Consider the following 18404-nt stretch of genomic DNA (forward strand, 5'->3'; position numbering starts at 1 on the left):
ATGCCCCACGCCTCTGTGCTCATCACCTGTTTGTATTCTATTGTGAGGCACCCAAGCACGAAATTGCTTCGCAAGCCATTGTGTCCTTAAGTGCTGAGCTCTTCTCATTTTCAAATGAATACAAATGTAAGTTGTGCCAAGAATAATAAAATGGCTTTCAACAAGAAGGACTTTGTTGCAGAATACACAAGAAGATTCAGCGTGGGCGACACAAGATACATTCCACACATTTCACTGCACGTACAAGGTTCCAATCTGTTTATTTGTAATGCAAAACACAGCACAAACTACAATGGCATCAGAGAGATGTAGACAGGTTAACAAAGTTAATAACAACAAAGACATTTGGATAAGGCACTGATTGCAGTTACCATGCTGTTGTACATAGGCACAGGTGGTTAACATATTGATGAAGGTGGTTCCGTAAACCATAATACAAAAGGGATCACTTTGAAAAATCACAAGAGGTCCAGGAGATGAGGCAAAACCTGGTTATTCCAGCAATGCTCCACATTAGTTTCCCTCTCTCTAAGTTTCTTGTGCAATGTTATAAAGTTTCTAGTTTGGAACCTAGGTACGTAGATCAATTATATTAGGATACACTGCTTAAAACAAATGTGAGAACTGAAATTTAATTTGAACATTTGATTGGCTACTACTTTCTGCAGACAAGCCAAACAGACAATCTAAAGAGTTGTGCAAACAGACAGTGTCGGATTATCCATTAGGCCGTGTAGGCAGCGGCCTACGGGCGCCACTCCTTTTAGGGGCCCACGACAACGGATCAAAATAAAGCAGTGCAGAAAATTCAAAACGTATTAGGAGATAATTTGCGAGGTGGGGGCCTGTCATTTCGACTGCCTAGGGGCCGTCACAGGGTTTAATCTGGCACTGCAAAACAGAGTACCCTAGTAAATGGATAGGTGAGTGGTGCCTGCAGGAATCTGCTGGAAACGTGGGTTCTGTTTTCATGCACAAGGAAAGGCAATGCTCAGGAACATACGCAAAGGAGAAACCGGGAGGATCCTATTTTCTTTTCTATACTGACCTTCTTTGCGAATAGCACTAGAATTTTAATCCTTGCCGTAGATACAAAAACATAACCATCAATTCCAAAAATGTAGCTTCATTGGAAATGTGATGGTCTAACCTTCAAATCAGCCCGCTCACTGAATTTCTGGACCTTTGAAAACACTGGAAAAGGTGCTGGGAACAAAGGCGAGAGGGCATCCCCTTCAAGAGGATCCAGCCCATTGAACATTAAACCCAGGTTTAGCTTGCTCAAAATATTATTTAATATTTTTCTCCTATTAATGTAAGTTTGACTTTTACATGGAATATTGTTCTGTTTGTAGCCCACTGCTACTTGGAGAATACTTCATGCAGGGGGGGGCCCGCTTGCAGCAGCAGTGTGCGCAGATGACTCCCTGTCACCAGGTCAACACTTGCCTAGTCCTGGGCTTTTCGTTTCCCAGATCAGATATGCTCAAATGTATTTTTAACATGGATGATAACCAAGACTAAAACTTCCAAAATATATCAGTTTGTTAAATTAGAGTCATCATTAGGAATATAGCTTCATGGTGACATGGGTCATCAGATCACCCTATGCAGAGGCGTACAGGACATACAAATCAAGCAGTATGAGGAATGCATATTGGTAGATATAAATCCACAATAACCATAACCTGCGGGACAACCAACCAAGAGCTAAAACAGAACAAAAAATGTATTACTAATTTCCAATGTAAAAAACAAACATACAATCCATCAACGCACCCATAACCACTCAAAGTTCTGTATTTGCCAAATGGCTGGGGGGTAAAAAAAACCACACATTTTTAAAAGCACTGCTCCATCTTTTGGCCAAAGCAGACACCACTCCAGCCTGCTCGGTGTCACCCAGGTGCGCACCACCTAAGAGCAGGAGAACATTACTTGGCCCTGGTTTCACCTAGAAGGGATAGCAAAAGGTGATGTTGCTCATGATGAAGTGGGGACTCCCTGTTCTGAGGCTTGGCTACTAGGTGGCTTGTGTGCACACAATATTCAAAACGTTATTGCTCCTCAGGAGATCAGGGAGCAGGTGGTTATAAAAGCTAAGGAAACATAGGCTCGACATTTATTGAGTTATGAAGTACTTCTATGTTCAAATGAGTTTCTATAAAAAAAAGTATAGATACACACACACACTCTCCGTGGGGGTAAACCTGTGCCACCCCCCAATAAAAAATGCTAAATTCACCATTACAAATAATTTCTGAAATGCTGCTAAAAATCACAACATTTTGTATTTTACCCAAGTGCCAGTCATTTTAATTAGGTTCCTTGGGCCTCATTACGACCCTGGTGCTAAGGGGTTAACGGCGCCGTAAAAGGCTGCGGCGCTGTTAACCCCTTAGCGCCTAATTACGAGGTCCCTTTGCGGTTCCCGACCTTAACGGCTGGTCTGGACCAGCCGTTAAAGTAGGGACCCGCAAAGGGACCTTGAAGGTAATTACTGTACCTCAATTTGCGGTACTGTAATTACCGCCTTCCCCATTTAGCCCTATGGGGCAAAAATGGGAATGGGGAAGGGCCAATGGTGCATGGGGAATTACCGCCCCGCCAACCTTGGAATGGGGTGGTAATTCCCCATTGCACCATGGCGGACTCGTTACAATACCGGCAGCAAACATGGTGCTAATAGCGCCATTGGTTACCGCCGGTGTTGTAATGAGGGCCCATGTGTTAATATCCCCGCAAAAAGATCACCATACAAAAATGGCACTGTTTTTCTGCGGCGATATTAACCCATTGAACCAGGGGGGGACACCCCTGCAGCCCCCATATTTTTTTAAAGGAGCGGGGGACACCCCTGCATCCCCCGCTCCCATTTACTCCATAAATTATCCCAACAAATTGGTGCCTATGCCCTTTCTTGGTAACCATTTAAATGGCAACCTTATTTGTGGGGATAATATTACCGAATACCTTTAATTAGCCAGTAAAATAAATCACTACCAATTCTGGATATCTGATGCACACCACTCTGGTGTCCCCATGACACACTATTGATTTAAATGAATCAAGAGTTCCAGTTCTGTAGGAATTGTTTTTAATCAGCACACCAATTTAAAGACATCACCACTGAAGTTCTCTGAGTTTGTTAGCTGCGTATTTCTTTTTTAATGAAGCAAAATGTTTTGAAGCTGGTTTTCCCATTAGTCAATTATCCCTGGAATCTTTCATTATAAATTCTGAGGACAATTATCCCCCTTCATTGTTCTGTACAGTGGTGTACTGTGAAATGGCACCTGAGCTCTTCTCCAACTTCTAGCATCTCAGTTTAAGAGATTGTACATGCTTAGGGTATGCGTGGAGAATCCCTAGGAGCAGAATAGCCTGGGAACTTGGGCCCCCGACAACTCGGTGCTCTAAAACGTAGTGTGCCCGATGCACAAATTGGCATGAGCTTCAACCACCATTGCAGGCCGATTCCCCGGCAGGATGCCACTAGCACATGTGGGAATAGAGTGCTCGTATCCAGAAGAGCTGTGTGAAAGGACATCTGCAGCTGAAGTAATGGCAGGGACAAGGAGATCTAACATGGTGCCAGGATGGGAGCAGTATAAGGTGGCAGGAGCTGGAAGATGAGAGCAGGATCAGCGTTGCAGGTCAGACATTGATGGCGGCGAGCAGATCATTGAATGATTCAGAACATACAGGGAGCTGGAGGATGAGAGCAGCATCAGCGTTGCACGTCAGATATTTATGGCGGTGAGCAGATCATCATTTAATGATTCAGAACATACAGATGATCTGAAGAGTACACATTGGAAGTGGGACTGCTCTAATTGGTCTGGACCCAATGCTGGGTATGAAAGTGCCTGGCTGAAAATCAGAGTGCCCTGGGAACTGCGCTGCCGGTGTCCGATTCTTTGTGTGAAAGTCTGGGTTGCCGGACCTGTGTCCGCCAAGTAACTTGTGAAGGTGACCCCACAAAGACGTTATTTTCACTCTGCTCAAAGAGTACATTGTTAGCCCCGGAACGTGAGGAGTTGGACAAGGCGTGTATGTCTTGGAACAGGAAGAGTGAAAAAGTTCTGAGTGTTTCATGAAAGAATTGACTGTATGGAGAACATGCTAGCGGACCAGAGCCATGACAACCTTTAACACTGTGCAGTGGGTTTTTGATAATCTGCCCAGAGAACAACACTAAAATGCTGGAAAACAAACTAACCAATTTAAGAGTTCTAGCTATCCCATTCCCCCCAACTCTGGCAGTGGATACGGATCTGCAACATGCAGTGGAGGCCTCCTATCTATCTATATTAATTTTTGTATAGCGCTAAATCGCCCTTAGGCCTCGAAGCGCTCACAGGGACAGAAAACACAAACACACTCCTTCATCGAAAAGCCAATATCTATGACGCAACTCTTGTCTAGGGACATGAAGACAAGCCGTTAGAGCTGCTGTGGCATTCAGTCTGCCTTCCATGGGGATAAAGGTAGCCCCCTAATGAGAGGGGATGACACTGGTCATGTTGAGGGAAGGCCAATAGAGGGGTGGCATTTTGAGGGGGGTAGTATTAAAGAAGGAGGTCAGATGTGAGGGATCATGGTGTGTTGTTCTCTGATCTTTTTATGGGGGATTTCACACAGGTGGTACTTGCGGCATATCCAAAAAAGCTTTGCTAGATCTTGAACTTTAGTTACCCCCTTGGACATCGAGCCATGTTGAGGGTCATAAATATGAGAAAGGTCAATGGCTATGGATGGGTGGAGAAGGTGCAGAGCATTCCACAGCAATTCAATACAGATGCAAGTAGTTCTTGAGCAGCCTTTAGCTTAGTAAACGTAGGAATATGGTGTGACGTAATATGGTTTTCGTGGGTAGTACTGAAGTTGGGAGAGTCATAATGTTGTGGATGGTATTTGCCAAGCCAAATGGCTGATCCTAAAGTTACAACTCTGACAGAGGGGCAGCGATAGAAGCAAACGGGCTGCCTCCCCTTATAACAAGCCTCTGCTTTTGATAATGGCACTGAAAGTTGCAGGATTGTCTAGAAGTTGATTGCTTTGTGTGGTTAACTATGTCAATTACTTACATGTTGTACACATGTGTGTGTTTTCCTTATGGGGTTGATTCACAGCAGCAGCTAGCCCAATGTTAGGAGGAGAGTTGAGTCTGGCAGAAAACGGATGCCTTTTAATCAGAAATAGTCTTATAACCGGAAATGAGAAATCAGGGTGCCCTACATCCAGCAACAGATCACTTTCTCCAACTTAAGTAACAGGCAGTCTCTTACTCCTTCACGCTTGGGCATTTAGTGTAGTCAAAAGTGGTAGAAAACAATCTACTTTAGATCCAGTGTGAATATTGACTAAGTTGTAGCCCTCAAGTGGGACTGAAAGTTTGGGAAGCAGTCTCTTACTGAAGCACCCGCCACATCAGCAGTAGTGGCTCCAGTTCAGCAGCAGCTAGAGACCCAATTCGTCCCTCCATCAGCCAGAGAAGCAGTTTCTTACTAAAGCAACAGACATAGCTCCAGCAAGAAGCGACCATCAATCACTATGGCTGCAGAGTCTCCCTCTCCAGCATCGGGCATCACTTGCAGTAGCAAGCAAATGAGTCATTTTAGGTGCAGGTCTCACTGAATACCTGGCGACAGTCTCTTAAAGCATGTGCAAGACACCAATAGCAGGGCAGCTTGTTGCTAAAAGGAAGGCCACAGTCGTTCACTCTGGAAACAGGACACAGAGGCTTGTGCTGAAGCAGCAGATCACAGAGAGTTGTTTACTGCAGTAGTAGGTCTCCATTTATAAGCAGCCATATTTGAAGCCTTGATTGTTCTGTGCAGTAACAGTCGATGGAAAGTAATACCAGGTTTCGAGCCTGCATTATTCCTGTAGTAGACGAATGGGAAGATATAGCCCTCAGAGAGAAGACCAGAGGTAGAAAAGATTGTTTAAGAGTCCTAGAAGCATAGGCCCACTAACACCAGCCACACAATGACAAATCGGGCAATTTGATGATAGTGCCTTTGTTAGAATCGGAAACATAAGAAAAGAAAAGTGTAGTCCATAAGTAGGAAGCAAGAAAGATTGAATTTACAAACGGGGGTCCTACTAAGAAAACAGCAACACAGTCCTCATTTCATAAGAAGCAGGTGTCACTATATCACAAGAAAATAGAAACTCTCTATAAAGGGCAAAAGACAACAGGCCCATGGTGACCCTCATTCTGGCAATTCTGGAAAAAGAGAAGGTGAAAGCGGTTAATACGGAAAAACAAAAATAATGCAGCCGACGAGCCACAGACTTGATGAATTGTTTTGCCCATAACTACCACCAAATCGGACCAATGGTGCTGGCAGTGAAAGCAAAGAGAGTGGTGCATGGTGGGTGGTGGGACACCACAACGTGGAAAACACAGAGGGGCTAATTTTCTAGAAACTTGGGTAGAAGTGTAACAAAAGGTTAAAGACCCGATTCTGCACACCAGGGGATTATTGTCATTGTTTGCGGGCTGATCTGGGGCATGGAATAGGATTTCTGTAACTGCCTGCCCCCAACATTCCGCCTGCATAAACCACATGGTTTATGACAACATGACATTTTCACACTGGTATAAAACCAATGGATTACTATGGCATTGCTTGGTTTTGGCAATTGCTAAAAGCAGGTGGATTCTTTAGCAATACAATGTAAAAATAATGTGTTCAGGGGATTTCACGTGCTTTAACCATTTGTTCTACTCCGTATTGCAAATACTGAACATTTCAGAGGGAGTCGTGTTGCGCCAACATTTTAAAGTATCCAGGCCCATCTGTGCAATTTACACTTTCTTTTTAAATAACCCCCAAAACGGGGAAAGAGTCATGTCTGGCTCACCGTAGTGGCAGGGAAATCTCTGCCATTCCACATTCTAACAGGGAGGCCCTCACTATGTGTCCTCGGATTACCACAGGGTCTTCACAGAATTTGGCACTTTCCACCCTGCCAGCGATAAAACATGCAGATCTTTTAAAATTGTGCATTTCAGATCAAATCTGTAGGTCATACTTTGCCAGCCTAAAAAAATCTATTTAGATGCCAGTGTAGAGGGATGTAAATGGGCGTGGGGCAGTAGTGGGTCACACTACTACTGCACCGTGTAAAATGATGCCAAGAGGGACTAATAATCCTTCTGTGCATCATCTTTGAAACGGATGAGAGTTGTAATCCCTTCACAACCTTCCCTAGCACAATCCTTCCTGTTCCTCAAATGAAGCCGTGTGCATACATTCACCCTGTTTTATAAAACAAATATTGGGGAATAGGTACAAATGTAAGGAATAGCCATATTCTATTCCAGCTTAGACTCGAGCGTTATTTTCACCATGCAGTATCCAGGAATAAAGCATGCGCTCAATAGCTCATAATCCTTGAAATCAGGCAGTTTTACTACCGAACTCATCATAAGGACCTGCCTGTTTTCTACATTTGCAAATAGCAGTCAAAGTGGCATGTGCTCCTGTGTGAATCCTGATAATAAAAGTGGAGGTTGAACCACTTAGGAACCAAGAAGACAAATATGGACTGAGCTCAAAAGTTTAAAGAATCATAAACGTTGGCCACTACCCTGGACCTCAGTATGCACTATAATGTGTGACCCTTTCTTCAGGATTCCCTACAAAACCGTAGTTCAGGATTCGTTCAAGGTCACTTAAAATCTACCCGTGGTTCTTCTTGAAGGAAATAGGATGAAACCTGGTTTAATGCTTTCTTCTTCTCGGTGACCCATCTGCTTCCACTCACAACATTTGTTAAAGGCATCTTCTCTCAGCCTGCTTTCTGCATGACATGGACACCCAACATCTTGTTAATAACAGTCAAATGGCAGCAGTGCTGCACTTTCAGGAACATGCAACTTTTAAAAAGAATCAGCCACGAGGTTATTTTGTGTGGCCTGGGTTTTGGAGGATGTTACTGAATTGTTCTGGTCTTTAAGTAAGAGGCTGATGACAGCAGGCCAATCAGTGCCCTTTCGCCTCTCTATTAACCTCTGTGGAGTCTGAAGTGCTGCAAGGCTCCCTCTGGTCACTTTTCCTCGAGGCCACCAGTCAGAAGTGACCAATCAAAATTGTGCAGGCCTGTAGCATGGATTAACATTTTTAAGTTGAACATTCCCATATCCCCCTTACCTTCCTCTGCCTTGTGGCTCCTTTTTTATGGATGTATTGAAGAATCACTTTCTTTTATTGTATGTATTGTACATGCTGGTTTTATAATGTGATTCACTATGATCTCAGCTTTTACAGAGAAATATACTTTTATCTGAAATAAAGCTTTTGGATTAATTTCCTAGAAGATGATGTATAGAGTAAGGCTGCCAAGCTGCATTGGCTTTCTAAGCAGAAGCTAGTTTTCACCACATCAGAAAAAGTACCATGGGTTCCAAGACAACTTTATCTATGGGCTGCTTTAAAGGGCCTACCCAGGGCGAGGGTCAAGGTTTGGCGGTCTAACATGATGGCCGAAATCTACAGCTTGAGGAATCTCCAGATGCAGTCATTAATAAAATAAGTGCTGTCAGTTAACACTGCTTATTATTAAACATCAGGACTGCTGTTATTTCTCATACCACTACCAATTAACTACACCCACATAATGTATATCTAGACCTCCTTTTGGGGGTGAGGGGACAGAATATCTTGCACTGAGTTGGAGAGAAACAATGAACACTTGTTAAACAAAAATCCACTTAAAAAACATGCATAACTACAGGTTCATCAACAAATGTCCCCTATGATCTTGGCCATAATTCACTAAGGCAACGCTGGCTCGTTCTACCTGCATTGTAAGTTTGTGAAAGGCATTCCACTTGATCACCTTCAGTATCTCCACTTATACCCGAGTCCTATATGCGCACTGTGCCACTCAAGGCATAACACTGCAATCATTGCATAGTAACCAGTTTGGGAACTACCTCCCTGAGAATCATCGGAAAATTGAAAAAGGCCTTACATTTTCTAAAGAGCCAAAAGACTGGTTTTCATGTCCCTTCTCCATTTCAGTGGTTCCAGGCCCCCCGATTATCGCCTTTACTGTGCTTGGAGAATTTAAGTTCTAGGTTGTGCTTATACAATGTAAATCATCTCATTCATTCATTTAAGAAAGGACATGACAGGATGCAAATGCATACAGTGAAGAAAACGAGAGTGCAGAAGGAAAAATAATTCATATAGTCATATGTGAGAAGGTTGCAAGAATAGCTAATAATAATATACAAGTAAGTTTAAGTTACAAAAAGTGCATATAATTCCCTTATTCTAAACATTTTCACTGGTCTGAAGAATGGGAGGGATGGAGGGTCTAAAAAAAGAGAGGAGGTGGGTCTCAAGTTTACAAGAGGTTTGGATCTTTCGAGATTGTAATGGCTGTGGCTCCATATGGTTTGTATGTTGAAAGACTAGGCGCGTTATAAATGCCATATCATATCATTCCATAGAGAATTCTTCATCGTGGGAGAATTCATGGATTTTCTTTTATAGGACTTTTTACAGAAAATGTATGCAGGGGGGAGACCCTTCCCCAAGTCCCCCCTACCTTTATTAGTACCCGAATCCTCCGACCACATACATTTGTGGCAAAATGCGTCGGAAAGAATGTGATGAATTCTCCCACGATGGAAAATCCAGTGATGGAATCTTCCTATCCTAATGGCTGTATTATCTAAGCTGGCAAATGTATTAATCACTGACCAGCGGGGCCCAATAACCAACAAATTCCCATTGTATTTGCCACAAAGCTTCCATGCTCCCAGTTCTGTAAAGGTTGTGCTGTTTACATCGGTTTCCTAGGCAGCTTCTGTATTCCAGTCTGGAAGCAACGACCCTCCACCCTTCGCCGCCCAAACCAAAGGCAGATCATAACGGATTAGCTGAACGTGTCACGGTTTCTGGTCTTGCAACATCCGACCACAAGACCATAAGTATAAAATACCTTGCATACCTGTCAAACTGGTCCTCAAATAAGCGGTCATGGCATACTGATTTCATGAAATATGTTAACGGAGAAAACGCTGATCCCGCTTCAGAGCTTCTTTGCAAATAATTATGACATTTTCAATACAGATCGATAAAAGCAACTTTGTAACATATTTCGTCTCACACACAATACTTATAAACTATTCGGATGCATAACAAAGTACATGAATTCTGTCCAAGCTGCATACTGCATCAACGGGGATGGGACATGGAGACACAATCCATCTTCGCGAGAAGGGATCCCTTACTTAAAAGAAAAGCTGGTTTGGGGAGAAAAATGGAAACCACAATTACATCCAAAATCGTTATTGATTGCAGTAACATTCAAAATTAATTATTTTATACGACTTAAAGGGCATTGGTATCCAAACTTTGAGAAAACTCAACGTACTTAACTCTTTTTTAACACACTCTGAAAAGTAACTAGATGCACAACGTGGAGCTGGAAATTGCATTTGATTGGAGTGGTTTCTCTACCAACCAAAAATAGATCTTATTTAGCAATTTCCGCCCTCCAGCTTGACCTTATTTTACAATTTAGCAGTAACCATGTTGTGGAAAGACTTCACAATACAGTGCAGGGTGAGGCAGAGACCATTAAACAGAACTGGTTTTACAACATTTCTAAATCCGAACTCAAGGATGAGTGGTCATGCGACGGAGTACTTGAAATAGATGCTGTAGTCTGAAGCATGAGCTAACAGAGGAAAACGATGCAAACCCTCTGTCCCCGTCGGTTGCCAGGAGCTCATGCCTTTGGCGTGTTCCCCGAAAAAGCACTACCACCACTCTGAAGGTCAAATGGCAGGGCTGGTTGGTTACCGCGAAGGAAAATTAGTGCCTAGCAAATCAGTTGTTTTATGTCGCTTGCATCCATGATGTATGCTACTGGTGTTCTTTATCAAAGAGTACAATGGCCATTTTGAGTTCTATACGATTACTGCAGCATCACACACGGTTCTTGCAATCAGCGCCTACTTGCCCCTGGGTTAAGTGCCCTTCTACAAATGCAAAATAAATAAAAGTAGTACATTTTGGAGTGTCTGTACTACGGATGGAGCAAGATCACTTTGAAAGCCAGAGCATCAATGTACGTGTTAGCTGTTTTCAAAAATTGCTTTGGTGTTCACAACCACTAATGCAGTAGTATTGGGATATCTGCAGGAGGAACTTCAAAGGACTGTAATATCAGGCCTTATAACACACTGAACCAGCAGGTACTTACACCGGGACCAGACTTTAGTCTCAAGAGCTTCCCAGCATTACTTGATGCTTTCTTCTCATATCTCAACTATTTGAATCTTCCAGATATTGCTCTACATCAGTACTGTAATACAGGCTCATTGTGCGCATACTGCATTAGAGGATTCAGCAGGAAGCTGGGCGTTCAGGAAATAACCCAGGGGAAAGTCCAGTGTGAGGAGTGCTTCCATTTTCATCATTTGAATCTGCCATAATTTGTGGATAGAGTCCACAATCCCAGGGAAAGCAAGTGTCCTTTATTTGTTGGTGTAAGAGGCAAAGAAGTGCCATCTCACCACCAAGGTGCAAGGCCCTTGTGATTTCTTTTTGAAACATACAAAAATGTATCAACACATATCATATAATCTACAAAGTGTATACTGTTTCCAAACTAAAAGAGACATCAACCTCCCCTCAACATGAACAGCATAGCTACGCCCCCATCCACCACCCAAGAGTTTCAGCATATTTACACTACAACAGCTCCATCCCGGTTTTCAAGCAGTGCGTGGTAATGCTGTACAAACAGCAACTCTCGTCTCTTTGCTGCTAGACTTTCTACCCCCAACCAACGTATATCAGCGGCTCACATACTACTGCCATTGGTTTGGACGCGCATGGATCGATAGCACTCCTCATGAGCCAAACGCAATAATGGTGCCTTAGCCCAGTCTGCGTGGATTGGGACACCCTTACGCATTCATCAGAGGGCTATACAAGGCTTGGCAAGCACTAGTGCTAAACTGGTGAATTTCCTTACCAGCTAAAATAACTTGGAAAATAGTGCCAGTAGTACCACCTTTCGGATGAGCAGGAAATGCATGTCAAGTATTTCCTATATGTCTTTCAGCACAATCTCCCAGAATTCACTTACCGGGTATATTCACAGCTTCAATGGGAGAAGGTAGTTGCTGAGCAGTTTGTCATGAATCTAAACTGCACTTGGTCATTATGGAGACGTTGGGGTAAACAACACGTTCCTCTCTGCAAGTACTGCTACCAATGTGGCGATCTGGGTCCTTTTTACATCTGCAGGCAGTGGTCTAGTTGTTTTTAAGATGGCGACTGTATTCAGTACAGCCGGGCACGAATGAGTCTCCTTCTAAATTGTTTATAAGGACGAACAAAGGTAAGGAGTACGCATCACTATGCTCCCATAAGCTTGGCGTATGTTGCCTTTTGTTTCCTTGCTTCCCGGTGCCTGTGCTTGTCCGGCCTGGTTCCAGTTGTATCCCTCTCTCCTCGATCTGCTGTCCTTGTGCTGCAGTTGCCCTGTCTTCATTACGTGTGACATGGGCTTCACTCAAACCGCTCCTGACATCGATCTACTTCATCGGAGAGCATCCCGTCTACCATCTTGAGGGTTTTCTTCTCCAAAATGGTTTCCCTTGGGAGTTCCCTTCTGGAGACCAGACCGGTCTGTTCCACTTCGGCAGGTCTGGTTTTCCCTAGGTGACATACCACTAACAGCCACAGAACCAGTGCTGATACTATCCACACCAGTCTCTTATATTGGAATTGCCTTATATCATTGCTGCAGAATTGAAGGCTTGACACAGTTCCGATTTTTGCAGCGTGGTTTATGAGCGGAATACTGATTTTCCATAATAATGTTATGAAAAGTCAAGATTCTATTAAAGACACAGAGCCGAAGGATCATGCTTTCTCTCTTTACTTAGAACTCTAGCAGCATATAACAATTACAACTTATAAAAGAATATTACATCAAAAAACTACATTTCCCAAATAAATGTCTTTTTGTGTAGTCCATTCTCTTTATGTATATGAAAAAACCACGTGACATTTCCACCAGTCAGAACACACTCTATCCTTTAATCTTCTCTACATCTCTGTGTCCTTTGTCTTTCTTTGTCTGTCTCCAACTTTAACCTTGCACCTCAACTGGTAAACGCTGTCTTAATCCTCAACTTTCTGTTCCTCCTCATGTCCCTGCACTCTTCACTTCTATTTCTGCACACCCTGGGGAATGATGATCATTAGCCCTCTGTTCTTTGGTTTCAGCAGCTCATCACTTTCTCTGATGGTGCCCACATGCTCATAGAAACGGCATGGCCGGTCCACAAATTGACCTCACCTCCAGATAGCACACTAACTGGCAGAAACAGATGAATGATGTTAATTGCCCTCAATTGTTTCATGACATGGCTGAGACATGGAATCTTGCCACTTGGGTCTTCGCCAATCAATTATTATAAGGATCTAGAGCATGGTGTATTCATTTTTAAATATATTAGTTTTAAAGTAAACAAATTCATAATATGATACGGATTAGAAAATGAAACCAAGATCTTCTGGAAGAGTGTTAAGGTCTCTAGGGCTGGTCTGCCTTGATGGAGTAATGCGGTGGGGAGGGATACAGTGGTGGTGCAATGTGAATGTCATCTGACAGATGCTGGGTACCAGGGGAAAGAGACTCAAGGATCCTCCTCATACCACCCCCGCCCACCCCCAAGGTACAACACTCACTGGCTTGGGGTGGCACCGCGCTCCCCAAGTCAATGCCTGCTGATTGGCAGAACCAGGCAGGGGACCGTTACCCTTCTCCCTCATTTCCCCTAGCCCCTTTGCATGGGAATTTTGAAGGAAGACCAGAAACTGTAGGAGGTCTTTTCCACTTACAGTGAGAAATATCAGGGCCACTATTTCTCTTTTGGTGATTGTCCCTCCCAAGCGGATAGATCTTTCTGTAATGCAGTTGACTCTTCCACTGGAGTAATTTGAAAACATTTGTCAAACTGGGAAAAGTCAGTGCCAGGGAGAACTTTGTCCAGGAACCCAGGTAGCACTGCCATCTCCATCTTACATTGCTTCTTTCCAACGTCGACCCTCAAGTTGGCCTTCAGATACTCCCATGCACACAGGTGACTAGATGCAGAGGATTAATTTGCTCAGGGAATACCAACTCTGCTTGGACCGCAGTCTGTCTGCTTCGAGAGTCTAACACAGCCGTGTTGTGTTGGGCAGATCTTTCAATAGAATTGTTAGATAGCACTTTGTTAAGTAACGCTTTGTTAGCAAGGTTCACACTCACCCTAATAACCCTAACAATAATATATTGTAGCTTCTTATTTTTTTGCAGTTAGTACTTCCTCAGACGTTTGGTATGCTGGCTCCAGCTACCAGTTCTCATTAGGGTAATCTGCATCGTCTGGGACAAAATAGCTTATGTCCATCAACTCGGGCATTAGTAGTGTGGGACATGCACGAGCCATGTGAATGTTTGCAGGCTTAAAACCAGATTGGGGCATGCTCAGGTGTCATAAGTCACATTCCATAGTTCCCTGTTGGCTCAAATTCCTCGGCACATTCACAGGGGCCAGTTTTGGGATGTCACTGCTATTCCCAGATTTCACTGTAATGTTCCTGGGCCTGTGTCAGGGACATGGGAAGCTTTGGGACAGGATCTAAACTAGGTACTAGGAGACTCAAGCGTGGGAGAGCACCGACGGTGACAGTGCACTGGGAGAAAAGTAATATGCTATAATTTTTCCTTAATGGTCTTTCCAAGAGATCTGCAGACTTCTATGCTCAAAATTGAGGATTGGGCTCTAACTAAAAGCCCTCACAGGACAAGGCTGCAGTGTTGAGCGACGCAGGTGTGCAGGAGATGCTGCCTGACTGTACGTAGCACGCTTTGCTACATCCACGCATCCGTGCCTATAAGAACAAAGGTATGGACCCCCTGTGGCAAAACCCTCGCAGGACTAGGCCACGGTGTTGAGCGATGCATGTGTGCAGGAGACACTGCCCGACTATACGTAGCATGCTTTGCTAAGTTCATGCATCCATGCATATAAGAACTAAGCCACGGAGCCTCTGCAGCAAAGCCCTTGCAGGACACGGCCGCAGTGTTGAGCGATGCAGGTGCGCAGGAGACCCTGGCCGACTATATGTAGCATGCTTCGCTATGTCCATGCATCCGTGCCCATAAGAACTGAGACACGGACCCCCCATGCAGCAAAGCACTCGTAGCACAAGGCTGCAGTGTTGAGCAACGCAGGTGTTTGGCGGCGATGGGGTAGCGGCGTAGACAATGAGTGTGGATGACCTCACCCTCCTGTCTGCAGCCGCCAGGTAAGAAGGTGCGGGGAGAGTTAGCTTTCCACACTCCACACATCCCCCCCTGACCTGGTGCCCCGTCTCACTATTGAATATGCATGGTTTCTCCTGCAACTGGTCCTTGCCCCATCCTCCACCCCCTGCTTGCCTGCGCCCCCTCGCAACTTAGGCCGCATGCGTCCCTCTTGTGGAGGCTAATCGTTGTGCACTCCTTCTTACTGAGGTTACGTTCACTCACTCTAAGAAAGTGTTGTCAAAACAGGTGCTCCCCTGTTCATCCAGAACCATCAAGGACCACATTGACACCTTTACTCCAGCCTTGGCCAATTTCTGCAACCGCTCCTTTGCAACTGGATCCTTCCCTTCCCCCCTTAAGCACTCCCTTTTGCACCCCCTACTAAAGAAGCCCTCTGCCGATTCATGCTGTACGGCTAATTACCGCCCGATCTGCATCACCCCTTTCCTGGGCAAACTCTTGGAAAAGCTGGCCATTGAAAGTAAGCCCCTGAACGTTCACACCAGAGAAAAAATAACCCGCTAGGGAAGAAAGGCCCAAGTCGATCTTGTAAGGATAACACGCTTTTAATCTCATACACAGATGAGAGCAACAGCAAAGAACTCTGCTGCCAAGAACATTCTGCTGAAAAGAGGTACAAGCAGAAACATTTAAGGCAAAATCATCATAATGACGCAATACATATAGTACACACCCGCACAGCTGATTGGATGGACCCTATACAGGTGCTGCCTTTATCCATATGGATGGCAGTTTATTGGTCCCAGCCAGGTCCGTATATCTCATCACGTGGTCGCTGTGGGGCTCATCTGCTTCACATGTCGAAGGTAAAGAAAACAAATGAACTATACTCGTACTATACAACTTGTTTATCACTCATACCATGCACTTGGCAGGCTTCAAAACAGACGCACAGGGCCCTCTAACCTGCACCCACACATTTTACTCACTCCTTCGCATCATCTGACTCCCAGGTCTCCACCCTTGTTTGAAGTCTAATTTATCCCTCCCAGCACCTCGCAATACAAATCACACGATTGTCGCTGCAACGATACATCCTCTCCATCCTCTTTGAACATTTCAACACTTCTTACTTTGGGGTTGATGGTCAAAGGGCACCTGGTGTCATGGGATTCAAGGAGCTTAGGATTTGGTCAGTTATATGGGCTACAACTCATAGTGACTTGGGAATGGGTCGGGTCGTGCTTTGGCCAAAGTGAGATAACATGCCCACCAGGTGCCAGCCTCTAATCGCGGCCTTCCAGGGCACATTCCTTTTGGGTGAAAGACACATCTTTGCAATGCTTTCAAGAACAATGGACAAACTGTGTCGGGTGGGGGTGCAAACTGTACTCAATGGAGCTCGGGCACGACTGGAAATTTCTGTGGCCTCGCAGATTTGGGCCGAGCGCATGTAATGCCGTCTTTACTGTGCTTACAGCGTAAGCCTTCTTTTCTACCAAGAAATACTAAAATCTGTGTGAAATAGCAATGCCGGCCGCACCATATGAATATGCTATAATTGATGTTAACATGGGGTCCTACTGGACGGGAGAGCGCCCCTTTCACTGGCTCCCCTCCCCCTGGGTTCATTACAGTGCCTTGAATGCAGCTCACCTTACTTTAAAAGGACCTGGGGTAGGGGGTGGGGCTGTCCCCTTCCCAACATTCCCCCCTTTCGTTACTTCTATAGTAACAAATTCTCAAATTGCTATGCGCTCCCACTTCCCAGTTTCTACATCCACATATGGCTTATTCCTTTTTACTGGCACCCACACACTACACACTGAACGCAAACTTTCCCCCCTACCCGCATACTCTTCAGGTGAACAAGTCATGTAAATACACCCTCCCTCCCCCGCCAGGTCCACCCAAACATCTGTAGTTTTCTGGATCAGGGAGTTGGCAAATGACAGTGTGGTATAAAGGGTCAACTTTCTCGATATGGGATGGGACACATTTCATACTTCGGGTCACCTAGTGGAATATCGGTTTGCACTTCAATGCTTTTTGTTTTGCTAGGTGCTTTTGAACTCCCATTGATATCATTCTTGTGCTATCAGGTGCCACAGTGGCACAGCATCGAAGAACCAGCTGACATGCAGAAAATGACCAGGATGAACACAATGATGGGCATTAACATCTTCACAATTGCTCCAGCCATGTTGAGGCCCTATTAAAAGTCATGCTTAGCCAATCATTGTCCTGAATTCCTTGTTCCTTCTTCATGCCAACATCTAAGGCATGGACAGCTGCAATGATGTGGGATAGTGATGCATTTTCTGGCGGTGCAAACGTGCAATAGGAATCGCCAAATATTTTGCAAACCCCATCCTCGATTGCTGTCAACATATCGAGCACCTATCTATTTTGCATTATCATGAGTCTTAGTGCTCGTAACTCAACATTGATCACTTTGAACCCATTCTCTGTGTCGAACTGGACCAGTTCCCATAGCACGATCTGTAGCCATTTGGTATTTACTTCCCGCCTGTACCCTTGGCAAGAGTAGGGAAGCGAAGAAGGACTCCACTGAGCTGAACAGCCGACACTCTTCTGGTATTTCTGCAAGCAAAGTGGAAGAGTCTTTAGAGATGCAGTTCAACAATTTCATTCTTTATGGTTGCTGAAATTGGCCTTTTCCTAGCCTGATGTGAGGCTCTTGCGTGGGCACCAGGCTCTTATCTTCAGGTTCTATTGTGGGGAAACTCGTCGGCCCCTCTGCAGGCAGCACTCCCCCCCCCCCCCCCCCGTCCCCCTTCAGGGATTACCAATAGCGCTGAATGCAATTTGGCCAGCAAACAATAGCCCCTCCATGACACTGGGAGGTGCAAGTAAACTTGACAACCACAGATCCAGTAGTAATCCATCAATGCCACCGTTCCTTTCCTCATATCTGTGATCAGAGAGTCTTATTACAATGTTCATTGTGCCAACAGAGACTGTACCCTTGCTGCGGAAACAGAGCTTGTATTCTCCGTCCTTGTGCACTTGAGCCAGCTTTTCAATCCACGTCAGCTTTGTGATATGCTTTGTCCAGATTTGTGCACATA

At 44.6% G+C, this 18404-nt stretch overlaps 1 protein-coding gene across 3 annotated transcripts in view; it reads right to left on the reverse strand.

The window, feature by feature from the left end:
- Positions 1–243: 243 nt before the first annotated feature.
- RILPL2 (Rab interacting lysosomal protein like 2) overlaps positions 244–18404 on the reverse strand; it is a 132379-nt gene continuing 114218 nt past the window's right edge. For all 3 annotated transcript variants that reach the window (XM_069619674.1, XM_069619676.1, XM_069619675.1), the window contains exon 4: positions 244–10273. In XM_069619674.1, the coding sequence (XP_069475775.1) occupies positions 10258–10273 (16 nt within the window). In that variant the 3' untranslated portion in view covers positions 244–10257. The remainder of the gene's footprint in view (positions 10274–18404) is intronic.

Source organism: Ambystoma mexicanum, chromosome 10, assembly GCF_040938575.1.
Source record: "Ambystoma mexicanum isolate Mex_15411 chromosome 10, UKY_AmexF1_1, whole genome shotgun sequence".
In the NCBI taxonomy this organism is placed as follows: Eukaryota; Metazoa; Chordata; class Amphibia; order Caudata; family Ambystomatidae; genus Ambystoma; species Ambystoma mexicanum.